Raw genomic sequence first — 19,237 nt, 5'->3', positions numbered from 1 at the left:
TTTTCCCTCTGCAAGACATTGCTGGGTGCTCTCAAAATTTGGAGAACAGCACCACCATCAGGACAACATGTGTCTTAATCTTTCATAGCCACAGATTACGGTATATTGGTGAGGAACAATATATTACTACGTTATATGACTGTGACTGTAAAATAAATATATATTAGCCAACAAAATTCCTTTCAGTAAATATTACAATATTATATAAACTGTGGGGGTGATTTACTATAACTGGAAAGTGCAAAATCTAATGCAGCGGTGCATTGTACCCAATCAGCTTCTAACTTCAGCTTGTTCAATTAAGCTTCGGCAAAAAAAATCTGGCAGCTGATTTCTATGCCGAAAATCAATCCGTGTGTAGAATATGAATTAGTCAACAGTATCAAAGATTAAAAAAAAAAAGGTTTTATGCACACAGCCCATATAACATAGGAGTGTCAACTCTGTGAATGTCCTGGAGTGGCCCAGCCACAGCCCAGACTTGAACCCGATTGAACATCTCTGGAGAGATCTGAAAATGGCTGTGCACCAACGCTCCCCATCCAACCTGATGGAGCTTGAGGTACTGCAAAGAAGAATGGGAGAAATTGCCCCAAAATAGGTGTGCCACGCTTGTAGCATCACACTCAACATGACTTGAGGCTGTAATTGGTGCTAAAGGTGCTTCAACAAAGTATTGAGCAAAGACTGTGAATACTTATGTACATGTTTTTTTTCGTTTTTTATTTTAAATAAATTGCAAAGATTTGCAAAAACGAACTTCTTTCACGTTGTCATTATGGGGTATTGTTTGTAGAATGCTGAGGGAAAAAATTAATTTAATAAATTTTGGAATAAGGCTGTAACATAACAAAATGTGGAAAAAGTTAAGCGCTGTGAATACTTTCTGGATGTACTGCATATATATATATATATATATATATATATATAATATGTCATTGGGGACGTTGGTGCTGTGACAATACCACAAGCTACTTAGGGCCAAGCAACAAGTTCAACATTTTTTACGCAGACATCCCCAGCAGCATATACTTACATTCCTTTCACTCCCCTGCCACTTTGTTCACTTGCAGGGAGCAAAGTGTCTTTGCAAGCTACAAGTCACTGGAGACATGGCTTATACAGGGCTACAGAATCTGGGTCTGACAGTGCTGTCACATAGCTAAGTCACATGCTCCTCTATACTCAGTAGTACTGGGTATTGCCTTTGGTTCCTCGTGGCTGAAAAAACTGAAAGAGAGAAGGAATGGCGAGTATTTGCTACTGTAATGGTCTGCATTAAAGCAAACATGTCGATTTACCCTGAACAAAGTTGATAAAGTTAGTATTCATTAAATGGGTCCTTGTCAGAATTTAGTTTTGACTCTTTGAAGAGGAAATGAACTCTGGATGCAGTGCCCAAAATAGGCAGGAAGATGACAAATGACTGGTCACCATTATTGCCCATTAGTCTCCCTGTAGCTGATCTTTCCCCACATTGACTTACCATGCCTTGTTCCACACTATGTCTGCGTTGACAAAGCCATCCTGGTAGAGGACACAAGTGAAGATGGCCATAGATCTATCCTTTTTTTTCCCCATCAGCCAAGAGGCTGATCAAAAAAAAAAAACAAACAAGACTGAATGGATTACCCCATCCACACAAGCCAGGTGAATTGGGGAATTCTCTCTACTGTGCTATACTTTCCTGACAGCGGGGAGACTCCTCTGCTGTCAGAATACACTGATCAGCACCACAGCCAATTGGCTGCTCCGCTGATCAAACACTAATTTTCCAACAAGCCCATTTGTGAGAAGTCGATCATTAGATTGACTTCTCATGAACAGGAACAACCATAGATGGATCAAAATTTAGCCAGTCCATGCTGAAATGGACGAATTTCGATCCATCTATAGCCAGCTTGAGTAGCACAGAAGTGACATCACCATATACAGCTGTGAGGTTGTAGGCATAGGAATGCCTAGACCTGACTAGTACTAGTGCATAGACTAGTACCTGGAAGTGCATCATAAGGATAGATTCCAGATAAAAGCAACAATTTTCAGGGTACTGCTTAGACACAATTAACAATTCTATACATTCCCTATAAAACAGAAAATGATCACTTTTCACGTACAAGTTCACTATAATGTTATAATGGACCGGAGTTCATTGAGGCCACGGTTTCTCATTTCCAGTCATCCTTAAACACCCCGTTAATAAAAAAAATATGCACACACACACTTATATAAAAAAGGGACATTCATTAGGGAAAATATGGTAGTCATAATGGCTTCTTCACAATGAAGTGCAATGGCTTCTTGATGCCTTAAGATGAATGCACATACCAGTCCCTACACATTTACAAGGCTCTCTTGGACATTATTTTTCAAGCTCCTTCATCTTCTGGGGATTGATTAGATCTCTGTGCTGCAGAAAACAGACTTTGTGGTAGAAGAGGAAGAACCAGGAATTCCCCTGGGAGATTTCACTGCTGGAGTTCCCAAGAGATTTTAGAAGCCATTGATTGATCCAGGACTTCTACCCACAGATGAAACATACTTTGAGGGCAAACTAACTCTTTAAAGGTATTTGTGAATTTCTCCAACTTCAAACACTGCAAAATTAGTGCACATACTAAGACGAGCAAAAAAATTTATTTAAAAAAATGTAAGGAAAAAATTACCTTTGGATGTTTCAAACTTTTTCTTTTGGGCTTTTTGAAACGCAGTATTCGTTCTCTTTCCTGAAAACACAAAACAGAAAAGTCACAAAGGAGCTCTGGCGATTATGAAGTAGTACGTGTCTGATATACTGAAAGACCTTTCTTTATCAGTCTGGTTCCCAAAAAAAGCACAAATGAATAACTTCCAGTACATACATAATTATCCCCCGGACCAATCTATTTTGTAATTTTAGATTACAATTACTTTTCCTGTTTGCTACAATTTTTTAAACAAAAAAAAAAAAAAAAAAAAGACGACTTTAAATCCTTAAAGGTATGGGACATGAGGCTATATTGAAAGTGTCATTAAACCCAAATCATCAAAAACGGTCAGTACATTACATCATGTTCATACCAAATGCAGACTGTAAAAATCGTAGTTGATCCTGCAATTTACTGTCCTTCCTTCCTTGTCTGTGTTCCCGCTGCAGCCTGAGCCTTTGACATCTACTGAGCATGCTCCAGTTTCCTGCTTTTTCCTACCTGTGCAGCCCATGTGACTATAAAGTCTCACATGTGGGTGTATACACATCTCCTCATATTGCTAAACACTATGGATACATGATGGTGTTTGAAGGAGGCTTCACCTCCTTGTTAGTTCCAGCACATACACACCATAAACACAGGATGGAAGGGCGTGACACAGCCTGGGATAGGCAGAACATCCTCCAAATCTTTTTACAATGTGAAAGCATGTGACCAGCACAGCACCAATCAATGCTGTGCAGACACAGATTCATACATATATCAGCAGAGTACTAGAAACTGCACCTTCAGAACTTTCCCTGAGGACAGGAAAGACCTGGGAAGCATTGTGTCACCTTTGAACAGCAATGATTAAATAAGGTATTTTTTTATATTATTTTCTATTAAATTAAATACAGTGGCATGATCTTTGTTCAGGGCTCAGCAAAAATAAGCACACCCCAACAGATTTGTCAGAAAACCTTTACTTTCAGCATCAACATTTTCTATGGGACACTACACTACAAAATACTCCCACAAATGCGGGTCATTGATTGCAAACAAGATTTGTTAATTTGCATACACAAAAAAGTATTTTTTCTAACAAATTAATTCAAGACCATATTGCAGAAATGAATACACCCCAATGAAAGTCTTAGGAGCAAAACTACATTTTAGAAAACAAAATCCTAATTAACAAGAATTCAACTACAGGTGAATCTAATTATTCCAGCAAACAGTTGATTATAAAAGGGCATTAATTAACAAAGAAAACCGCTTCCCATTTAATGCTGTCAGCAATGGCTCCACAAGGAAGAGAAATGTCACAAGGCCTGAGAAAGAAAATAATTTAAAATAACAAGAAAGGTGAAGGCTACAAGAAGATCAGCAAAGCTTTACTTATCATTAAGAATACTGCAGCAAAAGTGATACAAAAATTTAACAAAGATAGTACTGCAACCATTTCACAGGTGTCCAGGCTGTCCACGGAGGTTAACACCTTGACAGAAGCGTCTTCTAATGAAGTAGTAAACCAAACTGGGCTGATTGTTTCCCGTGACACAATACGGCGTACACTGCAGAGGAATGTCATGTATGGGTGTCGTTCACGAACGATGCCTCTCCTAAAACCCATGCACAAAAAAGCCCGCCTAGAATTTGCCAGGGCCCATGTTGAAAAAGAAGACTCCTGGGACTCTGTACTCTGGAGTGATGAAACCAAAATAAATGTTTTTGGAACTGATGGCTTCAAAACTGTATGGCATCGCAAAGGTGAGGAGTACTAAGAAAAATGCCTGGTGCCAACAGTAAAACATGGTGGTGGCAGTGTCCTTCTGTGGGGCTGCATGAGTGCTCCTGGAGTCCGGGAGCTGCATTTCATTTATGGCATCATGAATTCACAGATGTACTGCTCTATACTGAAAGAGAAGATTCTACCATCACTCCGTGCCCTTGGTTGTCGTGCACTTTTCCAACATGACAATGATCCAAAAAACACATCTAATGCCACTGTTGCATTTCTGAAGAAAAATAGGGTGAAATTGATTCAGTGGCCAAGTATGTCTCCTGATCTGAACCCAATCAAACACCTATGGGGAATTCTGAAGAGACAAGTTGAGCATCACTCTCTATTCATGCATCCAGGCTCTAGAAGAGGTCGCTCTTGAAGAATGGAAAAGATAGATATTGCAATATGTCGCCAACTTGTTCATTCCATGCCTAGAAGACTTGGTGCTGTCCATATAAATCGTGGATGTCATACAAAATACTAGATGTAGTAGTTTTTGTTGTGGGTTGTATTCATTTTTGCATTTACTAATTTAAGTAAAACTGAAGATTTTGTAATCTAAGTTAAATTATTAACCTTACTTTCATGTAATGAGCTAAACAAATGTTCTATAAAACTCAGTTTTGTCACAATTTTGGAAATTGTTCTTGTGTTCATTGAGATATTGATTAAGATCTTACTTTTCAAAAGGGGTGTACTCATTTATGCTGAGCACTGTAAATAAAAGGGATAATGGCAATTAAACATTGTATGCTTAGTATCATTTTAAGACATCCTTGATGATATACATTCAAATAATCATGCACTGAATGAAGGTAAGGGATGTAGCTTTTCCTATTAATACATTAAGGGCTCAAATTACACTAGCAGTGCACTCTGAAAAGCAATCTGCTTTTAACAAAGGGCACTTGACAGGCAGTCAGGAGGCGTTAAGTTGACTCCTCATCCCCTGTTTTAACCTCTAAACACATGCACTGCATTGCACATGGTTGCATTGTGGCCCTATTTAGTTGAATGGGTTGTGTTCAGCTGGGGGGGGGGATACTGCCTGCCAAACATGACAGGAGGGGGGGCTGTTGTGTATTTTTTCCGAGCCGTGATGTGAAGCATTGCAGCAGTGGCATGTGTACACTGCTTTGGAGCTTCAAGGGGGGAGCGGTTGGGGGCTTGACTGCATGTTTTTTCTTCCCCTCACTTATAAGTGCAAACCCAAACAGATACTGAGATTTCTAAAAGCCCAGCACCACCTACACACTTGGTGGCCTTTGTATAGTGAACGAATGCAAAAAGTTCAGCATTTAATGACACTCTTTATTGGCTAAATGACAACACAGTATAACGCCTCCCACTCCCAGTCTGCTTGGCTTTATAGCAAGCAATAGTAAGAGTGAACCGATTTCTTAGATTTTAAAAGTGTAGTAATAACTAAATCTGATGGATCCGGGTCCCTCGGGACCTTGGTTTCAACAGTCAGGCTGTAAAAGCAAATGAAAGAGAAGGATGGTAAACAGGTCCCTGACACAGAAAAACTGTTCACCTAGGACACTAGCAAAAAACTGAGAAGTGCTCGGAGCAGGAGGGGTTAAACTGAGATGTCCATACAGCTTTTGTTTGTCAGGCATCTGTTCTGTCAGTTCTGCATGGCTGACACCTGGTCTTCTGTTGGTTAGGTTTTACCAAGTGGATGTTGAGGTTTCAGCTGATGCTGGTTTCAGTCATAAGGATCTTCAGGCAGCTCTACAAGCTCTGTTGAGCCCCCTCGGTTTCTGTGGATCTGATAGCCTTTCATTTCCTTTGTTTCCCTCCCTCAGTTGGATTGCTTTGTATGTCATAATATACCTGCATGCTTCATCCTGTGTGCCTTACAATTTTATAATTAAGAAATATATTTCTTTCTTGATTCCATTTGCTTTTGAAGTTAATTATTTTTCTCTGTTCTATAGAAAAAATAACCAATCACTTTCAGTATCTGGCAGTTTCATTAAAAAGTTTAACCTTAAAGTGTTGTCACTCTCATTGTGCACACACACACAGCTCAGCAAAAAAGTGTGAATCACAAGATGTGTACAAATTTGAGTACTGTCTGTGATCATTTTTTATTTGCACTAACATCCACATTTTTAGGACAAGCTTTTGGGGTATACCCTTTCTTCAAGGTCTGATCAGTACTAATATAGAAAGTTTTAGCAGAATTAAGACAATCTCTAAAGAGAAAAAAACAAAAAAACACCCAAAACAAACAAACATACACAGTAATGGCAATTAAACTTGAATAGTTGGTGAGATAAGGAAATGAGGACTATGGAATGGGAGGGGGGATAGAGTCACAGAGTTGAGAGAGATCTTAAACCGCTGGATAGTGATTTAGAAAACTGAGGTGCACATTTAGGTCACTATCTTTTGCATCAAAAACAATTATTATTCTTACACAAGCCATAGACTAATCAATTTTAATGATTACTGCTAGCAGCTATAGTCACTGGCCGTAATTGTATGTAGAAAAATCCAACAGGCTGCTTGTACCAAAGTCAATCCATTGACTTGGGTACAAAGAGCCTACCCATACATGGCTTGAAATTTGCCCGGTGGCTGCCAAAGCGGCTGAATTTCGGTCTATGTATAACCAGCTTTAGTTCAAAAGTTTTCATTTTCTGAGTATTTTTTAAGTTCCCTTTAGGAACTAAAACATTCATGTCTTCCATAGTCTGGTTGTAAAACATAATGTCCCACTGGTATGTAGAAATCATCTTCCATAAAGGGTAAGTGCACCTTTCAACAAAAAATAATAAATGCACATGTGCTTGCAGTAAAAAAAAAAGGTGCATTTATTATTTTTTGTTTGTGGATCCTCTAAAGCAGCGGTTCTCAACCTGGGGGTCGCGACCCCTTTGGGGGTCGAACGACCATTTCCCAGGGGTCGCCTAAGACCATCGGAAAACACATATTTCCGATGGTCTTAGGAACCGAGACACCGCTGCTGTCTCCGGCGATGTGTGGGCGGGATGATACGCTGCTGTCACCTGGCCACACCTCCGGGATCGCTCAGCAGCTCCGCCTCCTCGCCGCTGATTGGCCACCGGAACTGTAGCTCAGGAGAGGCACACAGGCGGCCAATCACCGGCGAGGAGGTGGAGCTTGGAGAGGAGGAGCCGAGCGGCAGCGCGCGGAAATCGAAGAAGACCGAGGGAGCTGCCGGAGCGAGTGAAGAGGAGAGCGGCCAGAGAAGGAAGACAGCTGACAGGTAAGTGAGAGAGCGAGCCCAGGCTGGAGCAGGGGTCAGCAAGGTAAGTATCATTGGTGTCAGTGGGAGGAATAGTGCCCCATCATTTGTGTCACTAATACCAACGATGGGGCACTATTCCTCCCCCAACTGACACCAACGATGGGGCACTATTCCTCCCCCAACTGACACCAACGATGGGGCACTATTCCTCCCCCCACTGACACCAACGATGTGGCACTATTCCTCCCCCCACTGACACCAACGATGTGGCACTATTCCTCCCCCCACTGACACCAACGATGGGGCACTATTCCTCCCCCCACTGACACCAACGATGGGGCACTATTCCTCCCCCCACTGACACCAACGATGGGGCACTATTCCTCCCCCCACTGACACCAACGATGGGGCACTATTCCTCCCCCCACTGACACCAACGATGGGGCACTATTCCTCCCCCCACTGACACCAACAATGGGGCACTATTCCTCCCCCCACTGACACCAACGATGGGGCACTATTCCTCCCCCCACTGACACCAACGATGGGGCACTATTTCCCCCCCCCCCTGACCCCAATGATGGGGCACTATTCTCCCCTCCATCACACTGACATCAATGATGGGGCACTATTCCTCCCACTGACACCAATGATGGGGCACTATTCCTCCCACTGACACCAATCAATGATGTGGCACTATTCCTCCCACTGACACCAGTGATGGGGCACTACTCCCACTGACACCAGTGATGGGGCACTACTCCCCCCACTGACACCAGTGATGGGGCACTACTCCTCCCACTGACACCAGTGATGGGGCACTACTCCCCCCACTGACACCAGTGATGGAGCACTACTCCCCCCACTGACACCAATGATGGGGCACTACTCCCCCCACTGACACCAATGATGGGGCACTACTCCCCCCACTGACACCAATGATGGGGCACTACTCCTCCCACTGACACCAATGATGGGGCACTACTCCTCCCACTGACACCAATGATGGGGCACTATTCATCCCACTGACATCAGTGATGGGGCACTATTCCTCCCACTGATACCAACGATGGGGCACTATTCCTCCCACTGACACCAACGATGGGGCACTATTCCTCCCACTGACACCAACGATGGGGCACTATTCCTCCCACTGACACCAATGATGGGGCACTATTCCTCCCACTGACACCAATGATGGGGCACTACTCCTCCCACTGACACCAATGATGGGACACTATTCCTCCCACTGACACCAATGATGGGGCACTATTCCTCCCACTGACACCAATGATGGGGCACTATTCCCCCCACTGACACCAATGATGGGGCACTATTCCCCCCACTGACACCAATGATGGGGCACTATTCCCCCCACTGACACCAACGATGGGACACTATTCCTCCCACTGACACCAACGATGGGGCACTATTCCTCCCACTGACACCAACGATGGGGCACTATTCCTCCCACTGATACCAACGATGGGGCACTATTCCTCCCACTGATACCAACGATGGGGCACTATTCCTCCCACTGATACCAACGATGGGGCACTATTCCTCCCACTGATACCAACGATGGGGCACTATTCCTCCCACTGATACCAACGATGGGGCACTATTCCTCCCACTGACACCAACGATGGGGCACTATTCCTCCCACTGACACCAGTGATGGGGCACTATTCATCCCACTGACATCAGTGATGGGGCACTATTCCTCCCACTGATACCAACGATGGGGCACTATTCCTCCCACTGATACCAACGATGGGGCACTATTCCTCCCACTGACACCAACGATGGGGCACTATTCCTCCCACTGACACCAGTGATGGGGCGCTATGCATCCCACTGACATCAGTGATGGGGCACTATTCCTCCCACTGACACCAGTGATGGGGCACTATTCCTCCCACTGATACCAACGATGGGGCACTATTCCTCCCACTGATACCAATGATGGGACACTATTCCTCCCACTGATACCAATGATGGGGCACTATTCCTCCCACTGATACCAACAATGGGGCACTATTCATCCCACTGACATAAGTGATGGGGCACTACTCCTTCCACTGACACCAATGACATGGCACTACTCCTCCCACTGCAAAATTACAGTTATGAAGTAGCAATGAAAATAATTTTATGGTTGGGGGTCACCACAACATGAGGAACTGTATTAAGGGGTCGCGGCATTAGATAGGTTGAGAACCACTGATCTAAAGCATTGCACCAGCGATCAGCAGATCGCTGGTACCATGCAGGTCTCCCCCTGACCTGTCAGTATGTCTACTTGCTCATTCATCCTGTACAGGCAAGCAGATACTACAAAAACTACAAGCTGGCAGCCAGAAAGGCTGCAGGGATTTAAAGTTTTCCCATTTTTTTACACAATACTGTGAATGAAGCATGCAGCAGGGCGGGCGGAGCCCCACAGAGCCACGTTTTTTAAGAATTGTGACAGCTAGCAGGGGGGTGGGGGTGGAGAGAAGATCCCCCTTTAGCTGTCACAACAGGGTTCAAGGGAGTGCGAGGGGCGGTCCGATCGTAACATGTTACATCCTGAATAGGGTTATAACATGTGACATGTTACGAAAGGTGAACTTTTCCTTTAAGCTATTTAATGTGTCTGTGTAAATTCAATCTTGTTTGTAATTTCTGTCCTGTTCTGCCGACATTACATCTTTGGTTGAATTTTTTGTATTGGATGAGGTACACAACATTACTGGAGGTACAGTTGTATGATCCTGTAATATTGAAGGACCCTTGTGTATGTGTTTGAGAGGCACTTTTTAATGGACTGAGTAGGCTGCACAGTTTGCATCAGGTTTTTTTGCAAAGATTGGTTCCTTTATTTGCAACTTTGTAAACAGAGTGAAGTTTCCTGCAAATAAATTTATGTCTAAGGTTGGGTGGCTGCCTGAAACCCAGCATTGGGGGTTGTTAGAAAATTTCTTTCAGTATTTCATCTGGTATGATAGGCTGCAGCAATTTGATTATGTTTCTTATACCTTCTAGTGTTGGACTGCATGTGGTTACTAGAGGTACATGGTTATTTGGGGTTTTTTTTCCTGTCTTTGTATTGTAGGAGAATCTCTCTTTTTGTATTTTCAAGGCTGTGTTTATGCTGGTATTGATGGTTTTGTCCCTGTAACCTTTCTACTGGAAGGCATCTGCTAGTATTCTGAGAGGTTTATTTCGGTTCTCTGGGTCCAAGCATGTTTGGTCGTGTTTGATGGCCCGGCTGTGTATGATGCTGGGAGTGGAAGCTGGAACTGTGGAGACAGTCAGTCAGTGAGCTTCCTGTATATTGAGATGTGGATATTGTGATGTCTAGGATGTTGAGGTATGCTTGAATAGCCCATTTTTAGCTTGATTGATGGGTGAAATGTCTTACTTAACATTCTGCTAAATCTTTCTGAATTAGTACTGCTTGGACCTTGAATAGGAGGAGCACACCCCAAAAGCTTGTCCTGAAAATTTTAAAGTTATAAAAATAAAAAAATATCACAGACAGTACTCAACTGTTTTTGGTGCAAGTGCGCTAATATGACTACAATCAACTCAAGCATGTACAATTTTGCAAATCTTTTTTAATTAGCACATTGGCTGTCTGCTAATTGGGTCAGTCATAGCCATTATATTTGTCCTCATTTATCAGAAGCTGAAAGGTATACTGTGTAGAACCCGATCAACCTTAAACTGTTACTAAACCCAGGACCCTGCATTTACTATATCTGGTCTCCCACAGTGCACACTACATGGAAATGCAATTATTGTCCTCATCTTCAAGCACTTATCCCACCAAGCAGAAAACAATCACCCGCAGAAACCTTTACAACTTTAACCCTTCTCTTTTCCACTCTGCAACTGACCTGGCCACTTCTGTCTACAATAGTTCACTTTCATCCACACTAGACTCACTTGCTCCCATAACTACACGAAGTATCAGGCCCCGACCTTTACAACCGTGGCAGACTGACGACACCAGAAATCTTAAGAGACATAGTCGTGCACTGGAGTGATTGTGGTGTAAAACCAAATCCCAGCAAGCATTCAGCCTATATAAATCTGCTTTCTCCATGCTGCCAAACAAACCTACTTTGTCATTCTTATTAATACCTTGTCATCCAGTCCTCATTGTCTCTTCTCTACTTTTAACTCTCTACTTTTACCACCTCCACCCAGTACCTCACTCACTGCTTATGAGATTGGCAGTCATTTAAAAAACAAGATTGATGCAATTCATAGAGGCATCTTTGCTACACAGACATCTATCCCACTTAGCATATGTTATACTAAACCTCCCTCAACACCTTCCTCTTTTGACCTTGCTACTACTGAAGGTGTCACTAAGGTTTTCTCAGAAGCCCATCTCACTACCTCCCCCCTGGATCCTGACCCCTCTCAACTACTACGGTCACCCTCTTCTTCTATCCTTTGCTCCCTCACTCACATCTTTAATCTCTCCCTCTCTACTGGTGTCTTCCCCTCCCCTCTAAAGCATACACAGATCACTCCCATACTTAAAAAGCCTTCATTGGACCCCACCAATCTGAACAACTTAAGACCCATCTTCCTGCTCTCGTTTACCTCTAAACTCTTAGAATGCGTAGTCTACAATCACCTGAGCTCCTGCCTCCCTGACAACAACCTTCGTGGCGCTTTACAGTCTGGCTTTCGCTCATTCCACTCCACTGAAATTTCCCTACTAAAACTCACTAATGATTTAATAACTGCTACAACCAATGTCCACTACTCCATACTCTTACTACTTGATTACTCTGCGGTTTTTGATACTGTTGACCATCCCCTCCTCCTCAAAAAAAAACTGCACTCGCTTGGCTTTCAAGACTCTGCTCTCTCCTGGTTCTCCTCCTATCTATTGCAGCGCTCCTTCAGCGTTGCCTATAATGCTGTCTCCTCTCCCCCTTTCTGTAGGGGTCCCTCAAGGCTCTGTCCTTGGACCCCTTCTCTTCTCCATCTACACCTCCTCCCTTGGTCATTTGATTAATTCCCATGGCTTTAAGCACCATCTCTATGTTGATGACACACAAATCTATCATTCTACTCCTCACCTCACCCCTTCAGTCTCCCCTTGCATTACTAACCTACTAAGTGACATATCAGCATGGATGTCACTCCACTTCCTCAAACTAAATCTTTCTAAAATGGAGCTCATACTATTCCCTCCAGCCGGTGCCCCCTCCCCTGACTTCTCCATCAAGATCAATAATACAACCATCAGTCCCTCCCCTCATGCCAGGGTACTAGGTGTAATCCTGGACTCCCATCTGACCTTTCTGCCCCAAATCCAATAACTGTCCAAATCTTGTAGACTTTACCTCTGCAACATATCCAAGATATGCCTGTTTTTAACCACTGAAACCACTAAGCAACTTATTCACTCCCTTGTTATTTCTCACCTTGAGTACTGTAACTCCCTCCTCATTGGCCTACCTCATCGCAGGCTATTCCCTCTTCAGTCTATCATGAATGCTGCTGCCAGACTCATCCACCTTACCAACCGTTCCATATTTGCCATCCGTCTCTGCCAATCCCTCCACTGGCCTCCCATTGCCCAACAGATAAAATTCAAAACATTAACAATAACATAAAAAGCCATTTATAACTCTGCCCCAAATTACATCACCGATCTTGTCTACAAATATCACCCAATCCGTCCTCTCTGTTCCTCCAATGACCTCCTGCTCTCTAGCTCCCTTGTCTCTTCCTCCCATGCTCATCTCCAGGACTTCTCCAGAGCCTCCCCCAGCTTCTGGAACTCTCTACCCCAATCTATCCGATTATCGTCTACTCTGCCCACTTTTGGGTGATCTCTGAGAACCTATCTCTTCAAGGAAGCCTATCCTGCCCTCAGCTAATAACCGAATCTTCTATTTCTTCTATCAGTTCATCCCCCACAGTTATTACTTTTTGCATCACCAGCCCCTCCCTCTTATATTGTAAGCTCCAAGGAGCAGGGCCCTTCTAATCCTCTTGTATTGAACTGTATCGTTGCTGTATTGTCTCCCTTTATATTGTAAAGTGCTAAAAAACTGTTGGAGTTATATAAATCCTGTATAATAATAATAATTTTAGTAAATATAAACTGCTCTCATGAGTAGTTAGAGCAGTCTTGTGACTTCTATCAGTGTCCAACAGAGCACTGGCTAAAGCTTGTAGGAGGAGTTTTCATTCTCCTTTAACTGTCCTATGAGACTGCAGGACCCCTTACCCTCTTTCTGGTAATTGGCCCTATGCTGATCACATGCACTCTCCCAAGAAAAAAACTAAATCTCTAGCAATGCACACCAAACTGAACATGTGCAGCTTGCCCCCAAGGCTCTGTACTATCAGAACATGAGTTGGGGACAATGGAAGAAGGGAAGGATCAGAGAAGACGGGATTAAACATTCTTTTTACACAATGTAGAGGATTAACCCCTTAAGTACCACAGTGAGTATAACAAGCATGCTTTACTGCATATAAAGATTCATTTTACTGTTCTGGGTTTAGTAACACTTTAACAGTTTCTAACATACATTTTTGTCCACAGTAGATTGTACATTTAGTTCAGGGGTGGGATAATTAAAGCAGAGTTCGACCCAAAAGTGGAAGCTCCACTTGTTTGCCTCCCCCTCCCCCTTCCACTGCCATGTTTGGCACCTTTTGGGGAGAAGGGGGGAGCAGATACCTGGTTTTGACAGGTACCTGCTCCCACTTCCGGCTCAGTTCGCCGCGGTGAAGTGAGCCGGAAGTCCACCCCCCCCCCCTTCCTCTTTCCTCCCTCAGTCTCCTAGGAACCTTCATAGGTCCCAGAAGACTGCTGGACCAATAGGACACGCACGTGCGCATGGGGGCACCTGGCTGTGAAGCCGCAAGCTATTACAGCCTGGTGCCCAAAGTAGAGAAGAGGGAGAGAAGAGACAGCGCAGCTGAGCATGTCGCTGGATCCTGGGATAGGTGAGTGTGCGTTTATTAAAAGTCAGCAGCTACAGTTTTTATATATAAAAATCCCCCTGCGCTCCACAGAACCTAGTGAGTGAGCTGCTATCACCTATTCTCTATACCCCAAGATATGTGAAACAAATTATATTAGTGGTGAAGCGCTCAACTAAAATAATCAAAAAACTAGTGCAATAACCCCTTTATAAATATACGCTGGTATAGAGTATATAGGTATTTTGCACAGTTTAAGTAATATTAATCACTACACCACTAGGGATGTAATATACAGTGATGAGGATATTGCACTAGTTATTATTGTATTATTTGTATAAGAGGTAGTATTTATCACCTTTTTCACCAGCGTATATTTATAAAGGGGTTATTGCACTAGTTTTTTGATTATTTTAGTTGAGCGCTTCACCACTAATATAATACAGTTTTTATAGTTGCTGACTTTTAATAAACACAGAAAGGGCTGGGACTCCGCTTTAGGCTCTCTACTCTGCGACATATTTCAAGATGAAAGCGATCAGGGACAACAGGAGCATATTAGGGTGGGGACTCCAGTTTCCCTAAAAACTTCCCTTCCATAAAACAGAACAAATAGACTTGGCTAGGTACTTATATGAATACTGTGATTACCACTGTGATGTCCTCAATGATTTGCTGCTGTTCCATAACTTGAAGCCTCAGGAATTCAATCTCTTGCTCCTGAGCATTGCTCAGATCATCCAGGGATGGGTGTGACTTCAGAGAACCCACAGTGGACAACTTCTCCTTCTGGAAAACAATTCACAGAAATGGGTAAATCACATGAGTAACTTTTAGTTTTAATTTACAGCAAAGGAAACAGAGGAGTAGTGCCTTGTCAAAATATTAGTATGCATTGACCATGAACACTTGGTAAAAAGTGTTACTTTCTTCCAGGTTCTTCACGAGCATGGACTGCCTGGTGTGTGAGCCCTAATCCAAGGCCTGTGACCGCTATCACACATGAAAGGTCACACTGGTGCACTGTAGAAACAGACATTTGAATGCGTCTGACCAAAAACTCATGTTGACATGTGTACTGCAGTGCCATTCATTTTCAATAGCGCCCCGTCGCACTAACACAGCACACTGTAGTGCACTTATGTTGTAACGCAACACAACGCATAGATATGAGCAATGCAAACACTGCTTTTAAAAAAGCGCCACATACCATTTTACGGGCATCGAGGCCTGTTCAAAATGAATGGCCTTTTAATGCAATGCACATGAAACACACATGTAAAGCATTGGTTGAGGTGTGTTAAGTAAACGCACAGTGTGAACCAGCCCTTAGCCTTATCTATGGATTATAAAGGCTGTACTGAAACATTAGGGAGAGGGCCATTACTGACCTCCTGTGAAGCAAGTTGCCTGGTTATTATGTCGATTCAGCAGCTTCAATTCATCACTGACCTTCAACAAGTATGCCAGAAGGAGTTCTGATTTTTTTTATCTGTATTCTTGTTTCAGGTCAAGGACTCAAGGTACTAAAGCCAGATATGGGCTAGTGGCATTCATAGGAAGAAGCTAGCAATGGCTGCCCTATATTACTTCAGTAAAGTAACCCGACCTAGTTAGAGCAGTGGAACATAGATTCTAATTACAGTGAATTACTGCACTAATCACAACATTCCTAGCTTTTTGAATGGTAAATATTGGGATACATACAATACATAGCAAAAATGTATGGACACCTGACCATTACAACTATGTAAACTTGTTGGGCATCCCATTACAAAACATGGCCATTAATTTGGATTTAGCCCTCTGTCACGCAATTTTAATTGCATCTACACTTCTGGGAAGGCTTTCCACAACACTTGAGAGTATGTCTGTGGGACACAAATGTCTTTGCATACCCTTCACTGGAAATACCTAAACTTACGCAATTGGAACAGCATCCATGTACTGTACTTCTGACCAAATAGGTAGGTGCAATGGTAAGGTGTAAACACCGTGTTGGCCATATTGTATATTTACAGTCACTGAAATATGACAAACATGTAAAAAGGTGAAAGTCACATCCATATTTAAAGTTATCACAACAGGTTTGGAGAACCAACACAAGCAGGCCACTGAAGAAACTTTATTTGGTTAATGTTCCCCCTTTCTACAGAGTGGCAGAAGCAGAAAATACTATAGATACAGAACCGTAAATAAAATGATAAATGCCTGATCAGTTGTGACCTTAACAACATTCCCGATATTGGCAGCATCACACGAAGGCACAACTTATAAATGACATTAGGGAAGATTTATGAGATTGAGGAGAACATTGTTTTAGCTCTTGATAGTTGTAACTTATGCTGCTCAATAGCATATATAGTGTGCCCAACAGCGTATTCACTTTCATCGTGACTTGTGTGTGTGACACTGAATGCAATGAGATGACTCTTATAAGATTTATGCTTATGCCTCAAGTGGAATTGTAACGGTTTGCCGCTTTCCCGGTAACATAAACATTCTGTTTTTAAAGTAAAAGTGGTCAGAAATGGGTTTAATTGTTAAAAGTGACTTTTTTTTGAACAAGGATAATGCAAACCACAAAGTATTTTTTTTCCATCTAATGCCTCCATTTCAGCATCTTAAAAATGTTACCTTTGCAAAATGTATTGTTCATCCGCTGCTCCACCTCTTGGTTTTAGTCCCAATAAATTTTCACAACACAGAGCACAGAAGGCACAGTCACACCCATCTCTAACATTTCAAGAACAGAGTTCCTTATTCATGGGAAAGACGGCATCTTATTCATGCTCAGACTAAGGCTAGGTTCACACCCATGCAGGTTGCGTTTGAGCTGTTTCTGCATTGCATTTTGCGTTGTGTTTTTTACGCATTTTTTTTTCATTGTTCTTGTTAGGCAAATTTAAAATGAAAAACGCATCAAAAACGCAATACATGCTTTTCTGCAGCATTTCCATTGAAGTCTATAAAACTAAAAACACAACTTTTCAAAAAAGTCCCTGACCCTTTCCAAAAAACGGACCAGGTGAAAACACACAGATGTGAACATGTCCCATAGGAAATCATGTTAAATGGACTGTACTGCGTTTGTGCAAAACGCTGCAGGTGTGAACCTGGGGTCAAGTTGGACATGCATTGTTAGATTTCTTTCATTCAGGTTGTAAGTACGGTAAAAGGGGCCTAAATGAAGTGTAATTTTGTGATATTACAATAAAGAAAAAAAATAAACAGTGTTATGTGATGCCACCCCTACGCAATATACACTGGCTTGTGTGCATTATATGGACCATATGCATGCTCTAAGTCAGTGGTCTCCAAACTGTGGCCCGAGGGCCAGATGCGGCCCTTTGCCTTTATCCGGCCCTTGGGGCATTATTCCCTCACTGTCAACAGTGGAGCATAGTTCCTGCCACTGACACCAAAGATAGGGTACTATTCCTCCCACTAATACCAATAATGTGACATTGTTCCTCCCACTGCCACCAATCAAGAGGCATCGTTTACTGCCACTGACTTTTTCTACTCCTGTTGGCCGCAGTTCGCCCCACCCCCCCTAAAGATTTAAGGAAAGTAAACTGGCCCTTTGTTTAGAGAGTTTGGAGACCCCTGCTCTAAGTTATGAAACTGGATCTATATATTTATATTATGTGAAGAACTTCTTACTATTTCTGCATTTTCTCTTGATAAGGCCTTAATCTTTTCCTCCATCCGTTGAATTGTCTGTAAGGTGTCATCATTTTTTTTGGATAGCCTCTTATTCTTTTCTACGAGAGGTTTCAGTTGACTTTCTGTTTCTCTGGATCGCTTTAGCTGGAAATAAACAAATATAAATAAAAAGTTTGGAGACACTTCAAAAAATCTGGAGTTATCAAAAAGTATATGAGTATGCTATCTGAACTTTAAAGGATACGTTCACCTTTTGTAACATGTTACACCCATATTCAGGGTGTAACATGTATCATTCTACAGATGCACCCTCCTCTGTTTCCTCCTGATCCCAGTTCTGACAGCTCTGTGGGGCTCCGCCCACCTGGCCACATCATTCATTCACAGTATTCTGTGAATGGGAAAACTACAAGTTTCTACATCCTTTACAGCTGTTGGCTTGTACTTCTCAATGAACTACCAGAATGCTGTTGAGCTCTCTAGGTAGTTCACCGAGTTTCCTGTCATTGTATTACTGCCTGCGCGTATCGGAGTTCCAGGCAGACAGCTACACAGGCTGCAAGACTGTGGATCTGCTGATCGTGGGTGCAATGCTTTACAGGCTCCTAACAAAAAAAAAACAAAGAAAAAACAAAACAAAAGCATAATTTTTTGCCTCCAAAAAAATGTACATTATTTTTTTTCTTTTGTAAAGGTGAACCTTTCCTTTAAAATTAATATGCAATGATGTGGACCTCAATGAGACTCCTTGGTCATTATCTGGTTATAGTCAGAATTTCTTACCTTTATTGTATGTACATTTAGGCCAAGTACACCCAAATTTCATGCACGTGTGGATGCAGCAGGAACATGTATCTCTCAGGAATTCCAGCTAAGGAATCATTCCCAGTTTCCTGTGTCCCTTCCATTTGGAAATAAAGGTAGAGGGGCGCTGGA

General features: G+C 42.6%; 1 protein-coding gene across 8 annotated transcripts in view; it reads right to left on the bottom strand.

Annotated features, from left to right (window-relative positions):
- The window catches only part of JAKMIP1 (janus kinase and microtubule interacting protein 1), a 249,212-nt gene that overhangs the window by 112,230 nt on the left and 117,745 nt on the right, over nucleotides 1–19,237 (bottom strand). For all 8 annotated transcript variants that reach the window (XM_089677388.1, XM_089677383.1, XM_089677387.1 and 5 more), the window contains exons 6-8: nucleotides 18,299–18,445; nucleotides 15,284–15,421; nucleotides 2,667–2,726 (exon numbers count right to left, since the gene is read on the bottom strand). In XM_089677388.1, the coding sequence (XP_089533514.1) occupies nucleotides 2,667–2,726; nucleotides 15,284–15,421; nucleotides 18,299–18,445 (345 nt within the window). The remainder of the gene's footprint in view (nucleotides 1–2,666; nucleotides 2,727–15,283; nucleotides 15,422–18,298; nucleotides 18,446–19,237) is intronic.

The sequence above is a fragment of the Staurois parvus genome, unplaced genomic scaffold (assembly GCF_062004578.1).
Source record: "Staurois parvus isolate SC_StPar_1 unplaced genomic scaffold, SC_StPar_1.0 ptg000186l, whole genome shotgun sequence".
Lineage (NCBI taxonomy): Eukaryota > Metazoa > Chordata > Amphibia > Anura > Ranidae > Staurois > Staurois parvus.
Note: the sequence above shows the minus strand (reverse complement) of the source record. Positions and strands in the feature narration are given on the sequence as shown.